Here is an 18,351-nt window from a genome sequence, read left to right as displayed (position 1 = left end):
TTCTCCCCCTAAGCCCTCTGTAAGAACCAGAACCTTGTTCCGCCACGTGTGTCTTCAGCCAACTCCTCCAACAAGGTATACCGGTTTACCCTTCATTCATTGTTTACATTCCTCTATAAAAAGCCTGCGACACAACAGTTTCAGTGAAACTAGGTGGCACACGGAAGTCTCTCCTGCACCTTTCCACTAAGGTTTAAAGATTTTAAAATGTCCCGTCGCAGTAACGTGATGGACCAGGGTCGCTATGGCACGCAGGGTAAGTCCCAGAGGCCCGATTCATCTGACAGATACGACAGGTACAGCAGACTGAGCAGCCAGAACGGTCAGCGCAACGTGCTGTGTGACTTCTGCCTGGCCAAGAAGATGAGGGCTGTGAAGTCCTGCCTCACGTGCCTGACCTCGTTCTGCGAGACCCACCTGCAAGCTCACTACGAATACCCAGCCCTGATGAAGCACAAGCTGGTGACGGCCACCGGCCAGCTGAGGGAGAAGATCTGTGCCGAGCACGACAAGCTACTGGAGGTCTTCTGCCGCTCTGATCAGAGGTGTGTTTGCATTATGTGCATCATGGAAGAGCACAAAAAACATGATACAGTTACAGCTGCAGCTGAGAGGACAGAGAAGCAGGTGAGGTTGTTTTTCTACTGGCACTCTCTGTTCATACCTTCCTCATATTCACAGAAATGCAGCAGGAAAAATAAATAAATGAATAACATCATGTCTAAGAATATTTAATCATTTCAATGATGTAGAATATTGTAGAAATTGTCAAGTTTCAATGTGAAAGTGAGCTGGGTACAATAGCAGAAAAAATGAAATGAGGAACCTGTTAAACAGATCTAGGAAGGTAATGGCTCGTGGTGTTTTCTGATGAACGAATCAGAACGCACACGCTCGCAGGCACATGAGTTACGCTCACAGGTGTCAAATGGCGGGCGTGTGCACGCTTCCTGGTTTGTGCTGCTCCTGAAGCCTCATTGGTCTGGACACTCATGCACGCTTTACATTCTGCTCCTGCAGAAACAGCTCGGGGTCACACTCATGGCCTCTCAGCAGAAGATTGACGAACGAATTAAAAAGTGGCAGGACCTAAGGCAGGCGGCGGAGTCTCTTAAGGTAGGTGAAGTCTCCAAAGGTACGACTTCAATCTTGGAAACAGGACACGCTCTGTCACTCTTGCCTCTGCAGTACTGTACCTGTGGCCTGTGTAATCCGATTCATCTCACGGGGACATTCTTCTGTCCTTTCACCACAGCACTCTTCTCAGAGTGTGTTAGAGGAGAATGACAGGATCTTCACCGAGCTGATTCAGGCTCTGGGGAGGAGGCATGCAGACGTGAAGGAGATGGTCCGAGCTCAAGAGACGTCCATGTTGACTCAAGCAGAGAGACACCTGGGCCAGATGGAGGAAGAGATCACACTGTTGAGGATGAAACACAATGATTTGGAGAAGCTTTCACACTCTGATGATCACATCCATTTTCTACAGGTAGCTGCAATGGATAGTCTGGATAAAAACAAGATTCATTTTGATAAAAAAAAATAATAATAATTTATATAACTTTGTACAAAAATATCTGCAATTGCAGTAAAAGTTTATGGAAACATAAAAGAATAAGTCTGTGACTGTCCCTAGAGCTGGCAGGCTCTCACCGGACCGTCAGGGTATGAAGACTTGTCCAAAACAACACTGGTCCCACAACACTCTTTTGACAAAGCAAAGAAGGCCATATCTGACCTTAAAGTGCAGTTAGAGGACGTGAGCAAGGAAGAACTGAATAGGATCTCACAAGCAGGTTGGTAACACATTTCTTTACTTTTTCTTTAGCAGTGAATTGAGCTTACCTCATTTATTCAAAGTTTTCATTAATTGTAATGTTTAAAATTTGTATTTGTTTATTTTTTATTTTTCAGTGAGTGATGTTCAAATTCTGCAGACAGTACAGCCAAAAACAAGGGAGGAGTTTTTACAATGTACGTTTCTTGATGACTACAATAGCAATACACTTTTACATAAATCTGTAAAGTAACACTGGGACTTTACACCTACACAACAACCATAGAACCGTAAAGTCCTGATTAACATTGGACAAGCTCATCTTGTCTATATGTGCTAATTTTATTCACTAGATAAGACAAACTTTGCAGATGCAACATTTACAGGCAATATACTTCCTGCAGGATTTTACATTTGTTTAAGTCCCATACCAAATCAGAGTAGATGAAGCTGTAAACCTCACCACCAAAACTACAAGCAAGGTCTAGTTTATATTTTTTTAAACAGCAACTATATAATTATACATTCACATACCGGTACGTATATCTATTAATGTCTATATATTAGCGTCTAACTCTAACTGCGACTAATTTTTTTTTTCTGTAAAGTTTCCTGTCGTCTTTCTCTGGATCCTCTAACCGCTCACCCAGACCTGCAGCTCTCCAGAGCAAACACCGTGGTACAGATGAGCAGTGACCCAGGACACTGCCCCGAAAGCCCGGAGAGGTTTGACTTCTGGCAGCAGGTGCTGTGCAGGGAGGTGCTGGCTACCAGCCGCTACTACTGGGAGGTGGAGTGGACCGGTACCGAGGCTGACATAGCTGTCACCTACAAGGACATTAGCAGGAAAGGCAAGGACAATGTTTGCAGCTTTGGCTGGAATGATAGATCCTGGAGTCTGTACTGTTCTGAGTCCAAGTACTCATTTATCCACAACAGTAAAAGTACCACTATACCAGTGCCCAGCTCTTCAAAGGTAGCAGTGTATTTAGACAGCAGGTCTGGAACGCTGGCGTTTTACAGCGTCTCTGACACAATGACTCTCCTCCACAAGGTGTATACCTCATTCAGCCAGCCACTTTATGCTGGATTTGGGGTCTGGGGTTATGGAACTACTGTAAGGATACTATAAGAAAAGAATGTAAAAAAAAACTACACACACACACACACACACACACACACACACTTTTATTATTATTATTATTAGACCTTTATTTATACAGGTAGTCCCATTGAGACTTGGCGTCTCATTTACAAGAGAGACCTGCACACACACACACACCAACACACACACACGTACGCACATTCACACACAGCTTGTGAACACACACACACACACACACACACACACACATCCATATATATGACTGGCTAAAATGTAAAAATTTTCTCAGTTACTTTTGTAAAGATTTTTATCTAAAGGGCATGACTATTTAAAAGCTCAATGCTGGCTTTTAAATATCAAATTTTCTTATTGGATTAATTAATGACTGTCAGCTGCAATCTGAACCAAAGAAAATGAAGGAAGCTACAGTAAATAGATGTAAAGTAGATGCTACACTTCCTAACCACTAGATGGTGTAATTACATCTTTTTTTGTTACAAAATTAAAAAGGCCACAATTACTGTAATGTGTTTCTGATTTGGCCTTGAACAAAATCTGGGTATGTATCTTAGAAATTCTTGTAATTTTTATGCAGTATCATTTTTCCTTGTTCACATACTTAACATTTATTTTATGATGAATAAAACACATGCTTGTGAGTGTTTTGCTAAGAAATGTCAGACACTTTTGTTAAGGATTAATGTGTATATATCTCACAGAAGTAAACTCACAAAAGGTGCAGTGTTTTCGTGTATTCATAAGAGAATTTAATAGTTTAATAAAGTAAATTCTTCATCCCAAACCATGATACATTAACACACACACACAATACATACACAATAAAACCAGCCAGCCATTAGCTACAGTAAAAACATTCTTGGACATTCAGTTGACCACTGACAGATAGTGACCCCTGTCAGATATCCTGCACTCTCCAAATCTGAAGATTCCTTCGTGAAAAACGGTAAAATCATTCTTCAAAGCAGTGTTCATTTTCTCAGTGGCCAAATTCTAGCTATCCCCACTAATGTTTCTTGAAACTACACTCATACTTACATATTTATATATTCTAATCATCCATTACAAGAAATTCAGCCAGTCTAACTTGAATATGATGGTCTTACAATTGTAGGAATAATCATTTTCATTTTTTATGTCTCCTACACATATCTATTTGTTTATGCAAAAGGGGAACAAAGTAACCACTAAATAAAAATAAAGTATTGATCTATACAGTACCGTAGATGAAACTTGATTTCTAGATCACATCGGCCACAAATACGTTTTTTAGGTTTTACCACTGTATACAAACGTTGTATTTGCAGCAAAACATCAGAGTCTGTTCTCAGGAAACAACAACAAAAAAAAAAACCCCAAACCAATAAAACTTGATTTTGAAATTAAGGTAGAAATCTCGAAGCTCCCTGTAGGCTTTGAAGACTTAAGTCCCTAAAGAGGGCAGTCATGGCCTAGTGGTTAGGGAACTGATCTTGTGACCGGAGGGTCGTGGGTTCGATTCCCAGACCTGAGGCCATGACTGAGGTGCCCCTGAGCAAGGCCCTTAACCCTCAACTGCTCACTTGTATAAAAAAAAAAAAGAGATAAAAATGAAAGTCGCTCTGGATAAGGGCGTCTGCCAAATGTCGTAAATGTAAATGTAAATGTAAAGTTCAATCAGTTCAATCTGGCAACCCACAGACTAAATACTAGCGTGTGTCTCCACGGGACCATGTGAGGTTTAGATCTTCTTCTCACAATCACCGTTAAAGTGGAACCTCAAAATCAACAAGAATGCAAAGTCAAAAGAGACCAGAAATACGGCAGGCCTTCACAAAGTACTGGAGATACGGTGGAGAAGATGGAGACAGATGCTTGGAGGTGCAGGAGGAGGTGCTGCTTCATGCAGGGTCCAGGAGGAGGTGATGTCCTCCACGGGAGGAGGAGCCGCAGCAAACAGCTGTCTCAACGTCCATTACACCGGAGGACGAATCAGACACAGCAGGACGTTCAGTGGACCCAAGAGGTGAGAACCAGTGCGATAAACGTGTTTTAAAATTGACACAGGGGACCAGACTGGTCGGGGGTTCGGTGTCCCCGTTTGAGGTGGTCGTGGACGCAGATGTAATTGGGTTGGAGGTTTGGAGGTAACGAAAGGTGGCAGAAAGACGACTGTAGTCCTTCGGTAGGTGGCGGGAGGTAAGATAACCCAAGACGTTTTCGCTACATTTGTGTAGCTGGTTCACAGAAGTTGGATCTGCTACATTCAGCCATTTTGCTCTGGAAAAAAAAAAAGTATTGTGAAAGTTCACGTTTGAACCTTTAGTGGGCTCGTCGGAACCGAGACGCGTTTCCAGTGGCACTTTGAGAGGGACCGTCGACATTAGGACAGCAGATTACTGGCGGGTTTATAACCTTCATCACGAATCACATCTCGGTTCGGTACGTCAAGTTCTTCTCTTTCAGGTGTGATCTCGGAGATGAACGCGTTGATGCCCCCGACACGAACGTAAATGCACATTTATGAGCAAAAAGTGCCAGGCTGGCGAAGGCGGAGAAGGAAGTGGATGTTTCCCGTGGATGTGGCCAGGAGCCCGTGGTGGAGATGACTCTGTGGGTGATGTTGCCCGTCAGCCTGCCTGCCCTCACCATCACTGGGATATGGGTCGTGTGAGTGTCCTGCTCCTACCTTCTACCTCCAGGGCTGGTTCAGAGATGCACCCTAACGAGTGCACAGGCGTACGTGCTTCTCTTAGTATAAACGACTAACATACTCCGCTTGCAGTTCGCATCCCATAAAACTAATGCAGAAGTAAATGAATAAATGACTCGTTTTCTCATGAATTCATTTTATTTTGAGCAGTGTTTCCTTGTTTATACTGGTGAACGCTGTTATCTTATATCAAGAGTTTAGACAACTTTTTAAGGCAGTCTCGCACTAGTGTCAGTGGGCTAAATGTAATCTGCAGTGATTTCTCGTGATAATCTCTGTAATCAGTATCACTGAAACTGAGTTTTTTTTCTCAGGAGCTCTTCCATCTGAGTCTAAAGTAATTGTTACTTTCAATCAAGAAGTTTTATTGGCTTGACTTGTACAAATATAGTGATGAACATGATTCTGTGTGAAAGACTGAGAGGTGTGTGTGCCCCTCCACCTGTAACATGGTTGGACCGAGGACGTCTCACTCCTGCTCCGTGATCATTTTCTCTGGGAAGCGGAGCCAGCAGGTCTATATACCACACAGTGGTGGAGGACTATGGCCAGGAGCTCTGTGTACCACACAGTGGTTGAGGTCTATGACCAGGAGGTCTGTGTACCACACAGTGGTGGAGGTCTATGGCCTGGAGGTCTATGTACCACACAGTGGTGGAGGTCTGTGTACCACACAGTGGTGGAGGTCTATGACCAGGAGGTCTGTGTACCACACAGTGGTGGAGGTCTATGGCCTGGAGGTCTATGTACCACACAGTGGTGGAGGTCTATGGCCAGGAGGTCTGTGTACCACACAGTGGTGGAGGTCTATGGCCAGGAGGTCTGTGTACCTCACAGTGGTGGAGGTCTATGTCCATGAGGTCTGTGTACCACACAGTGGTGGAGGTCTATGGCCTGGAGGTCTGTGTACCACACAGTGGTGGAGGTCTATGGCCAGGAGGTCTGTGTACCACACAGTGGTGGAGGTCTATGGCCAGGAGGTCTGTGTACCTCACAGTGGTGGAGGTCTATGGGCAGGAGGTCTGTGTACCACACAGTGGTGGAGGTCTATGGCCAGGAGGTCTGTGTACCTCACAGTGGTGGAGGTCTATGGCCAGGAGGTCTGTGTACCTCACAGTGGTGGAGGTCTATGGCCAGGAGGTCTGTGTACCTCACAGTGGTGGAGGTCTATGGCCAGGAGGTCTGTGTACCACACAGTCGTCTCTCCCCCTTTCCCTCCAAGGTGGGACCGAGGTGCACTGCCGTTTCACTGATCCTCCCTACTTCCTTCCTGTGGAGTGCACGCAGGCGCCATGGTTCTCCGAGCACTGGGGAGTCCCTCTCCACCCTCTCCACCCTCACCTCCCTCACCCAGAGTGTGGCAGGACAGGCGTGGTCACAGAAACCTTCCGCCAGCACCGCGGGGATTGGAACGCAAATGTGCAGCCGTTAGCTGCGCTTTTCACACAACACCCGCCACTCCTCATTGGCTGCCTGCGAGATCAGGTGAAGCGTTGGACGTTTCCACGTTTCCCTTAGTGACGGTCTGGGAGCGGTTCCCAATGAAATGTGGACTAACTTGTGCTACTCCCTAAATAGATGCTATTGCTGTGAGTGTTGGTTTCACTCATAAAAGGAACAACTGTAATTATGTCCCTAAAGAAGGATTCATCATGTAGTGATCCCAGGTAAAGATATTTCTCACAGTTTGTTGTGCTGAATGTGCTACATTTGAATTGTGTTCATTTAAGCACTCAGTTTAGCCCCTTGTGCTTAATCTGTTGATGGAACATAGCCAAAAGTCAGAGCATCAAACCTGCTGTGATTTAGTTTGTTCCTTTGGATAATTTCATCTTGGTGCTATATTGTTAAAACTTTTTCCGTTTAGAGGAAGTTTCCACGGTAATTTTCTTTATGTTCACACTGTTGAATAGGAACCAGGAGAGTGTGGTTTCACTCTTACTCAACCCTCCAGGGTTCATGATCTTGTCATGCTGGTCTCTGGGTTCTGCTTTGTGCCGTTGCACTGCTCATGTAAACACTGCTTTTAATACATACGTAAATTTCAAGCCAGTCTAGGTGCCCGTTCAGGCCCAGCCAGTCCAGGAGAGCGAGGCCCCTGCTGCGTGCTCCCGGGCCCCATCTGCACATGAACAGGCCCGTCTGGTCTGACCCCAGCGGACGGGCCACTCTGGAGCAGGATGGTGGGGTGAGATGGGGCCTCAGACTGGGCCCGTATGGGTCACCCCGGCCTGCTTGCACCTCCACAGCTACACCATGACACTCCTGGTTCCTAAACATGGGCTCGCTGTGCGGGTGTCTCTGCTGTGTTCTGGATGAGGGCCGGGCTCACAGCTCACCGTGTTTTCCTCATGAAAACTCGCGCCATTTTGGTCTGTCAACGTCTAGTGTTTTAAAATGATACTCAGAAACCTTACGTACTCCAGTCTAATCTGCTTGGCCTTGTTGTGCAATATTAATTGTAATATTCAGAGTTGAAATTTTATATTTGAAATTCTCATTTTTGTTCCATAACCTCAGGTGATTTGGAGCATGTCCAAGAGTAATTGCTTTAATTTTCTGTCCTGACTTCTGCGCCCTGCCCGCCTCCTGTCCCGCTAGTCTTGAGGGTGACCTGGTAACGGCCTTTCTTATTATTCACAACACTAGCCGAGGCAGATGGCAGAATGTTTGTTTCCCAAATGTAATTTCACTCAGTGTGATGCTGAGCTTGGGACCAGACTGTAGAGATGCACCCCACTGTGTACATACATACATGCGCAGGCACACGCGCACACACGCACACGCACACGCACACGCACAAAGATGCAGGGAGAGATGGAAACGGCCCTAATTGGTGTTTAGCCTGGTGCTGACCCTGCACGCTGTCAGATGCAGTTACACCGGACGGACGCACGTTGAGTAGGCTGGGTGGCGGACACCAGAGCCAGCAGGGGAGTGGTGTGGTGAGGGAGATGTTCGCTGTGTGATCCTCTAAACCCTGCAGGGCCCCTTTATCCGCAGGGCTTCCTTTGTGACATTTCTCTGCCAGTCTCGTGAAAATGAGAATGTAGATGTTCGGGTGGTGTGTGTTCACAGAGGGACCTGGTGCCCCTCTGTTCACGGACAGGCTGTGAGGGTCAGTGTCTCTCTGGCTGGATGCTCTTTGATCTTGTTACATTAGCTTGAGAGAGGACTGAAGTGCTTCAGGAAACTCCAAATCAGCTGGCCATTTGACTCCGTTTCCCAGAGTTCTCTGCTCTTTCATTCATGTAATTTCTTTCATTCATGTAAGGAAAAGCAGGGAAGCAGATTGGTGAAAACTGTCACTGCTGTAATGAGATTAGTTTTCAGGAATATTGGTCTGAATATTGAACTGTTTTGCTAGTATGCAACTAGGAGCAATTTTTTTTTCAAGCAATATATTTAGCCTCAAAACATTCAATTTTCTTTCCGTTTGTTGTTACGAGTTTGTTCACTTATTCTGGAAATTTGTTAGATTCTGAGGGTTAAAATCAATTTGTTCTTTTATAACCACACTCTTTCAAAGCCCTCGGTCAGTAGCGTCACGGCGTAGTGAATTCTCCGTCATGTCTCTTAGGTACGCCATGGCCCTCTACAACCAGCATGTGTGTCCTGTGGATAACTGGTAAGATTTTCAGCTTTTATTTCTTTACATTTAATTGTGCAGTTTCTGATGTCTGTCTGCAGCAACACGTCCGCTCAGTAGGACGGTGTCTCAGATCAACATGCGTTCGGTCACCTACTCCAGAAGCATGGTTTTTGCATTAGGGCAGACATTATACATTACATTTTAAGACAAATCGAAAAACGGATTTCCTCTTGCCATCCATACCGTTCATATTGTACAATAATAACAATACAAGTTATATATGTTTATATAAACATTTCATGCGGGACCCACATGTTCTGGTCTTGATTAGATAATGGTTTACATGCTTTAAACCGAAGTATGACTTACATAATCCCTGTTTGAAATAGTTACCCTGAATTAGAACCCTTGACTTCATGCAGTACAGTTTATAATTAGTTAGTTCTTCTAAGAAAGGGTGAAAGAATGTCAGATGTATTCCTAATCAGCCGGTTAGCCATTGATTAATTTAAACCTCCAGTTTATCTAAAGTTCTATAAATGTCAGAAAGTAAGAGCTTTTGGTAAATCAAAATTTATTTGATGGTGCTTTGATGATGTTGAGACCTGAGGGTCACGTTAACAAGTCACATTAGCAGTGTGGAGGCGCTGAGGGTCACGTTAGCAGTGTGGAGGCGCTGAGGGTCACGTTAGCAGTGTGGAGTTGCTGGGGGTCACGTTAGCAGTGTGGAGGTGCTGAAGGTCACGTTAGCAGTGTGGAGGCGCTGAGGGTCACGTTAGCAGTGTGGAGGCGCTGAGGGTCACGTTGGCACGTCTAAATATGACGTGTGAATCTTGGTAAAACGGTTCACTGTGGAGGTCAGTGCTCTCGATTGTGGAAACACTTTGTGCGACGGGTTCATTTTGAGTGCATGCGTAGTCCTGGGCTCTGCTCCAACGAGACGTTCCACATCGGCCTAGATGAGGGTTTGAGATAAATGGCACTTTTCCAGGAACCTGCATTACACAGTCAAGTTTGTCCCAAAACACAAACTCCTCTTGGTGTTTACGGTGAGGAATTAGTCCATACAAGTCACAATTGTTTGTTTTTAATACATTTGGATGCAGTTTGTAACTACTTATTTTTTTTACTTTGTTTTATTAATTAATTATCACTGTGTTTTCGGATAAAAAAAAAAAATCTAAACATTATTTATTTCACCAGGGGCTGGAATGCAGTTCTGTGTGTTTACAAACAGATAGTCCCATAGTGTATAAAGTGCTTAGACCTGTCTCATGTGTGTGAGTGATGTTTAAGGTTGGAGGTCAGGTGACCCCGTTACTAGTTTGATGCAGTTTCAGTCTTCAGCATTCATCTGTTTGTTTCAGGATGTATAATCAGTCATGTGAGGAGGACTTGTCCATGCAGAGAGGACCAACTCTGTGCTGCACACTAGACAATGTCCCTCTCATCAGGTCTGTGAAACCCTCCATACTCTCTCTGTCTGTCTGTCTGTCTCTGTCTCACTCTCTGTCTGTCTGTCTCTCTCTCTCTCTCTCTCTGTCTGTCTGTCTGTCTGTGTCTCACTCTCCTCTGTCTGTCTCTCTCTCTCTGTCTCTCTCTCTGTCTGTCTGTCTCTGTCTCACTCTCTGTCTGTCTGTCTGTCTGTCTGTCTCTCTCTCTCTCTCTCTCTCTCTCTCTCTCTCTCTCTCTCTCTCTCTCTCTCTCTGTTTTTCACCAGAATGTTCCTTGTACTCTGTGTTACACACTGTTGAGTGGAGTGTAAGTTCAGTATTTCCCTATATGACTAGTTGGGGTTTAGACTCATGAACAGGCCGTGAGCCTAACGGGTCCATCCTCTGCCTGCTGAGTGTGTGATCCCGTCTGGCCCCTGCTGACCTCTGACCTCATCACCGCATGTCTGCCTCTGAGCTCCTGTGTTTCTTCACCACGCTCATTTCTTTTTCTTCATAATCTTCATTTTTATACAATCACCTTTTGTAACAGGAATGACGGAGAGTGGTGTGTGTGTGTGTGTGTGTGTGTGTGTGTGTGTGTGTGTGTGTGTGTGTGTGTGTGTGCGCTGCGGGATGCGCTTGTGCATGCCTCTCCAATGAAGGAATTCCCCTGATTTTGCCAGGAAACAAAGTTGGACTTTGGGGGAAGTGTGTGTTGCTTGCTTAGTTGCCTCTTTTAAACAGTTAGAAGATGGAAAAGCAAAGGCAGAATGTAAATATTGCTGTGCATATTATGGGATGTGTGCCGTCTTTTCCCATAAGCTAATTTTTCTGTTCCATCAAAGCAGTGTAGCGTATGGAGTTTCATAAGTAGTGTTTATGTGCATGTGTTATTCTTGGATGTCTGTGGGTATTCTCGATCTGTGCGGATGCTGCCTCTGTGGTGTTTGTGTGGGTCTGTGGGTGTGAGTGTGGGTCTGTGTTTGGGTGAGGGCATGTGTTCGTGAGGGTGTGTGTGTGTGTGTGTGTGTGTGTGTGTGTGGGTGAGGGCATGTGTGTGTGTGTGTGTGTGTGTGTGTGTGTGTGTGTGTGGGTCTGTGGGTGTGGGTTTGTGTGTATTGGTTGAGGGTCTGTGGGCGTGGGTCTGTGTGTGGGTGAGGGCATGTGTTCGTGAGGGTGGGTGGGTGGGTGTGTGTGTGTGTGTGTGTGTGTGTGTGTTGGGGAGGGGAATGTTACATTTCTTTCCTGTACTCTTCTCTTCCTGGCACAGAGGTGTAGTTTAGTGGGTGAAAGGCCAGACACCCTGTGAGACTAAAGCGTGTTCAAACTGGACACTACAGGAGACCTTTATCATACACACACTTCTCTCACAAGTGCGTGTATTACCAGCAGCTGAGTAGGGCTACATAAAGAAATACAAAAGAGAGGCTACCTGCAAAAAAGAAGCTCATGAAAAGGAAATGTGACCATTATGCTCAAACGTGTTTTGTGTGCAGATTTCTAGAGCATTTTCGTCAGTGTTCTTTCTGACGATTGAGATGCGTTTTGCCCCTCGACGAGATTGAGTTTAAGTTGGATTAAGGATACAGGTGCCAGATTAGATGCAGTGCTATTGGCCTAGCTGTTATTAATCAGATTTGGCAGCTTTGTCGTGTTGTAATTCCATTGCCTGGGTAAGAGTGAGCAGCCAGGTATATGACGGGGAGGGGGAGGTAGTAATGTGACTCCCTCAGTAATTCCCAGGGGGCGTCTGTCTTTGGTGAACACGCATTATTGCAGAGTGCTGTAGTCGGACCACCGCGCTGGGGGCGGTCGGAGTAACTGGGTCAGGTCCTGCTGCTGCTTTAGTGCACATCATACGCTCTGATGGCTGGGTGACGATTCATCGGCGTCTTGGGGTCCTCGAGTCTCCGATCTGCCCCTCCCACTCCTGTCACTCAGCTCTAGTGGCCCCTCCCACCAGCCCAAGGAGGGTCTGGTCTGTTCAGCTGCATCGTGAGTGAGTGTGTGAGTGTGTGAGTGTGTGAGTGTGAGTGTGTGTGTGTGTGTGTGTGTGTGTGTGTGTTGGGAGTGTGCATACACATTTTAACTCCTTCAGGTTGATGATCATGGAGCATTTTTGAAATACCGTTATGTTATTCTCCCAGTGTGGCAACGAGTCGAAAAAAGAGCTGATCCAGGGACAGCCCTCTGTCTGGGCTTTCAGAACAAGCATTCCACATTTAACCGCTGTGTGTGTGTGTGTGTGTGTGTGTGTGTGTGTTTTCCTTTGCAGTAAATGTGGCACACTGCCTCCAGAGAGCTGCTTCTTTAGTCTTATCTGCAGTACAGGCTCCTTCATGGGTAAGTGTGTGTTTACTGTGCTGTACGTCATACACAAGTCACGCCAACACTGGGAAGAAGAGTTTGTTTTCGTTTAGGTTGTAATCTAATAATAGTCCATAACAGACCACATACACTGATGAAGTGTACAGTTGCATGGACATTTATTGTTGCGTTTACAGGGGAGTAGCAGCTGAGATATTGTGTGGGGGCGGAGCAGTGTGTGAGGGCGGAGCAGTGTGTGGGAAGGTGGGCGGGGAGATATGCTTCTTTTTTTTTTCTTTTACTCTGAGATGGAGCTGTTTCCATGCCATCTGCATTGTGACATCAGAAAACCGGTGACCTATGTGGTCACCATGTATCGCAGACTGAGTTTAGCAGACAGGCTGCAGAGAGCTGGAGATGAATCATGAAATTCAGCAGGGACCACATCACACAGACAGTGACAAGTCATCGAAAAGCAAGTTCAAAACACAAAAACAAATACTTCATTATCAAAACATTAGTGGACCAAATTCCATATCGGCAATATGTACTGGTGAGGTCTGCCCTTAGCCGCTAACATAAATGTGACATTTTAGCACCCAGCCTTTAATGCGCGTTGGCTCAGGAGGTTTGTCTTATTAAGATTGACGCGACAGTCTGTTGGCACGTAGAGACGTTTCTGACAACAGCCAATCGGACTTCGGCAAAGAAAACACTCCGCAAAATACCCAGAACGTGCCTGTCACAACAAGTGTGCCTTCTGCTGCAGGCATAGTGGAGTCTCTGAGCAAAAAGGCCTTTTGTTTGGTGTTTCTGGTAAACTCTGATGTGGGCTCTTGGTCCTCTGCTCTCGGCTGGTGGCTGGTAGTGCTCCACGTCTCGTGAGCCGAGAGACTGGTCCCGGCAGCTCAGACTAACTGGTTTGTTGAGGAAAAGACAGTGCTTTTTCCAGCAGTGCCTGAGGGTCCCAGCATGAGGATTTACTGCGCAGGGACCCCGTTCTTAGGCCCTCATTTAGCCTTATCGTGCTATCTGAGTGGGCTGTTGCCCCATGATGTATGCCGCTGCTGTGTTTAAACAGTGCAAGTGTAATGTAGGTGCTTACACTGGATCGAGAGGACCTTCTGGAAGGGGTTTTGTATAACTAGACCCAGTAAATACCAGTAGAGTCAATGCCACCCTTCCTCGTGTGGATTCGGGTTGCCAAGAGCTGTTAGCTCACCCCATAGCTGCAGCTTGTGTGTTTTTTGAGGCGCATCTCCCTAAAGAGTCTAAGGCAGAGCTGAACACAACAACACCAGCAGGACACACCAATGGAGAGGGACTGGCTCTGAAGAGCAGTAGTCAGTGCTGTAACGCCTGTCATCACCGTGCCGATCCCGGCTCCTCCCCCTTCCCATCAGCCCCTGAGCAGCTGGGACCGCATTCCACGCTAACGTTTTGATTTCTCTACGGAGTACTTTCACTTTTAAATCCACCCTGAATTCCTGAATTTGGGAACTCTGGTTTTGTCCTGCAGGTGAAAGGTAATCTGGGCCCTTTGTGCAAACATATTGCTCTTGTTTTTATGCCCTGTCATTAGGTTGGCAGTTAACACATTCATGGGGTGACTAACACAGTTCCCAACATCGGTGTTAACACTCAGCACAATTTCAACAGCTCCTGTAACAGCCAAATGTGTTTACAGCAAACAGCTTGACAGCATGCCGTCATTCGAAAGGCACTGGGGGGGCCGACAGTGACGTGACGTCTGCTGCTCAGCTGATGTCACGGGGAGCTGCTCATGTGCACCTCGAACACTCACACGTGGCCTAATTTCAGTGGCTGCTATTAAGGTGGATGACATGAGCCCAGGCTGATGGAGGCGTGAACCTGCGGCAGGAACATCTCCCTCATCCCTGGTCCTGCTCTCCGGGTCGTTCACCGCCTCTGTTTACTCGACCTCTCGTTCAGCCGCCCGATGTGCCCGGGGTCGAGTCGTTCACCCTCCCAGGAGTGGTGTGCACCGCATGGGCAAACACTAAAGATGTGTGGCCATGAGCTGCCTTCTGGGGAGAAGAATTCGGCTCTAGGAAACGTGCCCACACATACAAACACCAACTCTTGTTGGTCTATAGCAGGGGTACTCAACTGGCGGACCGCGGTCCGGATCCGGACCCGAACGCAGTCCTGTCCGGACCCAATCTCATTCCTGATTAACTGGATACGGACCAAAACAAAACCGTAACATTTATTTCAGGGCTATTGAAAAAACACTCCGTCACGAGTGTTACGTTTGCCACCCCCGCTCAACAACTTACGTTCGCCACCCCCCGGGCTACAAGCCTGGTTGACGCTTCGCGAGCGGCGCGAGGGTCCGCGCGGCGAAAATAACGCGCGCTGTCGGTTCGCGAGGTCGTGCACCTCTCGAATTTTGTAACTTCGCGCGCGCCGCGCTTCAGCGCAATGAACAAAGTCACGTTTTCAGGGTTCATACACCTTTATAAGGTGGAATTCAAGCACTTGTACGTCACTTTCAAGGTCCATTTCAATATTTCCCAGCATGTTAAACATTAAATATTTATACATATATTTATATTTATACATATAATATTTCCCAGCATGTTAAGTTAAATATTTATACATATACTCGAAATAATTCGCTTTTTATCACATTATTTAATGGTTGTTTATTTTAAAAACGCCCAATCTTCACGTCTTCACGTTCTCTCGTGTTTCGTCCTGGAATTACAAGAGGCTCGTATTTGTTAACCTAATACAAGAGAACTATTCAGTCAGACAGATTTGTTGTGAAACCAAGTAGTTACAATTTCAAGCATTTTAAAGTACTTTAACCTAAATTCCAGCACTTTTCAAACCTGAAACACATAGCAACATTAAAATTGGTCAGGTAAATGTTCATTCCCCTGTTTTGAGGGGTGTTTCTACCACATATCGTTTCGGACAAAACACCACAACCCCCCCCCCCCCCCCCCCCCCCCCATCCGGACCTCAGGTCACAGGTATCTGCCAAAATTGGACCGCGGACAAATTTAGTTGAGTACGCCTGGTCTATAGAGTGTTCAGATCGATCTCTCGTGACCTCTGTTATCTTTCTGCCTTGCTTTGGCTAAACTGGAGGTGAGCCACTGACCTCCCCTGGACTAAGAATAGTGCTTCAGTGAACACCGCACTTCCGCACCAGTGAGGAGGTGTGCGGTAAAGTGTGTCAAGTCCGTATCGCGTTACGGTCAGCTCTAAGCACACTCTAGTCGTTGCACAGATAAATTTAGCTGGTTGTGAATCGCTGCGTGTGCTGGATTTGTGTTCGTTTCCTGTGGCCGTTTTCACCTCGCATCCTGGAGAGTGTGAGCCTAGCTGGTGTGTGTTGGCAGACCGTGGCGAGCTCTCCTCTCCACACTAATGGAGTCAACATGGAGTTGTTTTTCACTCTGACTGTCTGGTGCATCTGAGCTTTGACAAAAAGGACAAAGGAGCTGATTTCTTTTGCCTCTGGAGCTCCTCTTTAGTGATTTTGTGTGCGTGCTGGCCACACATGTTCTACAGATCTGGTGGTTCTGATCTCGTGGAGTGTAGGAAGCTTGTCGGCGTGCAGCCTGAGTTGTGCCCCTTGTCAAGGCAAAGGTCACGGGAGCCTGTTGCCTGTAACGTCTGGCCGTGACGGCAGCACTGTTAGAGGGGTGCTAGGGCTGGCGAGAGTGTTGCGGGCTCGCCGTGAGTGTGAACATCTCGGGAACAATCCCCGTGGAGTGCGAGGTTGCAGAAGCGGTTGCAAGCGTGAGGGGTGACCCGACACCACGATCATCCCCAAGCCGGCCGGTTCAAGTCCACTTTCATTAAGCATTAACTCTGCAGAGCAAACCGAGCAGGCGAGCCAACGTTCGACTCCTCTCAGCACACAACAATCACCCCTGTTACCCCCCCCCCCCCCCCCCCCCAGTCACCCCACACCCCAGCTATTCCAGGAAAACAATGAATAGGTTCTAAGGAACACCGGACATTAGTGTGTGTGTGCATGTGTGTGTTGTCATGCAGATTCTTGCCAGTTAAGTGCAGGGACAAGTTCTACTGTGGCGTGCACACGCCTGCTGGGCTGTTAGAGGGTCTTGGTGCCCGTGCTCAGGGTCCTTGGTGCTGATTAGACATGAAATAAGATAATACACACACAAGCTACAATTTCTTTTGTCTCATTGTGGCAGTGCGCTAGGCTAATATTTTATTTTGCTGTATGGACAGTAGTTTTGTTGTGCTAACTATTTAGAGAACGTGGAACATGTCATTACTTTGACATTACCGTCGGCAATTTTATGTTAGGAAGGAGTTCAAGAAGAGGTGGGAGTCACTTGGAAACCAGGATATTTTTTATAGGAATCCAGTCCCTTTTGGCAAGCAGTGGTTTCGTTTTGATGGTTACTGTGCCTCCCGGCATGGGAGAGTTTCTCTATGGCGCAGAGTGTACTGTAATGTGTGTGTTAGTAGTGTGTTAAGTGTAAAGGTGTGTAAAAGTGTGTTAAAAGGTAGGGGTGACCTGCAATAGTCGCTGATTCGACTATAGTCGACTATACCCCCTAGTCGACTATGAACGTCATAGTCGAATGTACCATTCTAACTGCATGGTGGTGCCCAAGGATGCAGCTAAGCATTAGTTGTTACATGAAATGTCTTTGTTTTCGTTATATATAGCCTTTTGTCAAATAAAATCATCCTAATTTCTGTTAATAAATATTTAAAAATGATGTTTGCGCATTAACAAAAGGCATCTTACTTACTACACATTAATAAATCACACCCTGCAGTTGCACAATCCAAACGAGCGGAGCTGAACACGCCACAGAATACGCAGCATCTACCGAGATTAATGGCTACTAAAAAACTTCAAAAGTTTGAAAAAGATAAAGATGAATCAAACAAAGTAAAGTGCAAGTTATGTCATCAACGTCTTTCATTTCGCACGACAACAACCAACATGGCATACCATTTAAAACGCGTAAGGCGAAAAAAAAAAAAACAGTTCAGCGGTTTGTCGTTTCGGTCGTGTCATCTCATCTCGTCTCGTCACGGTGCGTCTTGGCAAGTAGCCTATAAACATTTTTTGTTGTTTGCTTTTAAACCCCGTTACTTGAACCTTTCCTTATATTTTTTGCTGTTGTGTGTCAATGTTTTTATATTTTCAGGCAGGCATATTTTATTTTAAATATTTTTGACATTTTAGTGTCTGACAGTTCGATATGCGCAATGCGCACTGACGGCTAATGTTCTCTAACGTTTCATAAAAAATAAGTAAGTGAATAAATAAAAGCTGAATAAAGCCAACCTACCGTATGTATTCATTTATCTGAGTGTTTTAGGTTTTTACTTTGAAGAGGAAAAAAGTCCTGAATGAGAAAGGGATCCCGTTTAAGATGCTCTAAATAAAAAATAAAA

At 45.9% G+C, this 18,351-nt stretch overlaps 2 protein-coding genes across 3 annotated transcripts in view; both read left to right on the top strand.

Annotated features, from left to right (window-relative positions):
* The first annotated feature begins 52 nt into the window (after positions 1 to 52).
* ftr14l (finTRIM family, member 14-like) lies at positions 53 to 3,594 on the top strand. The gene is made up of 6 exons (XM_076974807.1): positions 53 to 627; positions 1,021 to 1,116; positions 1,256 to 1,489; positions 1,637 to 1,796; positions 1,915 to 1,974; positions 2,386 to 3,594. The coding sequence occupies exons 1-6, from the start codon at positions 208 to 210 to the stop codon at positions 2,907 to 2,909; spliced, it is 1,494 nt and encodes a 497-aa protein (XP_076830922.1). The 5' UTR covers positions 53 to 207; the 3' UTR covers positions 2,910 to 3,594.
* A 1,317-nt stretch (positions 3,595 to 4,911) lies between these two features.
* Positions 4,912 to 18,351, top strand: part of LOC143476183 (transmembrane protein 150A) — a 22,828-nt gene continuing 9,388 nt past the window's right edge. Inside the window, exons 1-5 of one of the 2 annotated variants that reach the window (XM_076974244.1) lie at positions 4,912 to 5,078; positions 5,206 to 5,549; positions 9,173 to 9,220; positions 10,552 to 10,638; positions 12,896 to 12,963. In XM_076974244.1, the coding sequence (XP_076830359.1) occupies positions 5,485 to 5,549; positions 9,173 to 9,220; positions 10,552 to 10,638; positions 12,896 to 12,963 (268 nt within the window). In that variant the 5' untranslated portion in view covers positions 4,912 to 5,078; positions 5,206 to 5,484. Of the gene's footprint in view, positions 5,079 to 5,106; positions 5,550 to 9,172; positions 9,221 to 10,551; positions 10,639 to 12,895; positions 12,964 to 18,351 lie in introns of those variants that run through there. The other variant, XM_076974243.1, reaches the window with a different exon arrangement.

The sequence above is a fragment of the Brachyhypopomus gauderio genome, chromosome 15, assembly GCF_052324685.1.
Source record: "Brachyhypopomus gauderio isolate BG-103 chromosome 15, BGAUD_0.2, whole genome shotgun sequence".
NCBI classification, from domain to species: domain Eukaryota; kingdom Metazoa; phylum Chordata; class Actinopteri; order Gymnotiformes; family Hypopomidae; genus Brachyhypopomus; species Brachyhypopomus gauderio.
This window is presented reverse-complemented; position numbering and strand designations above follow the sequence as displayed.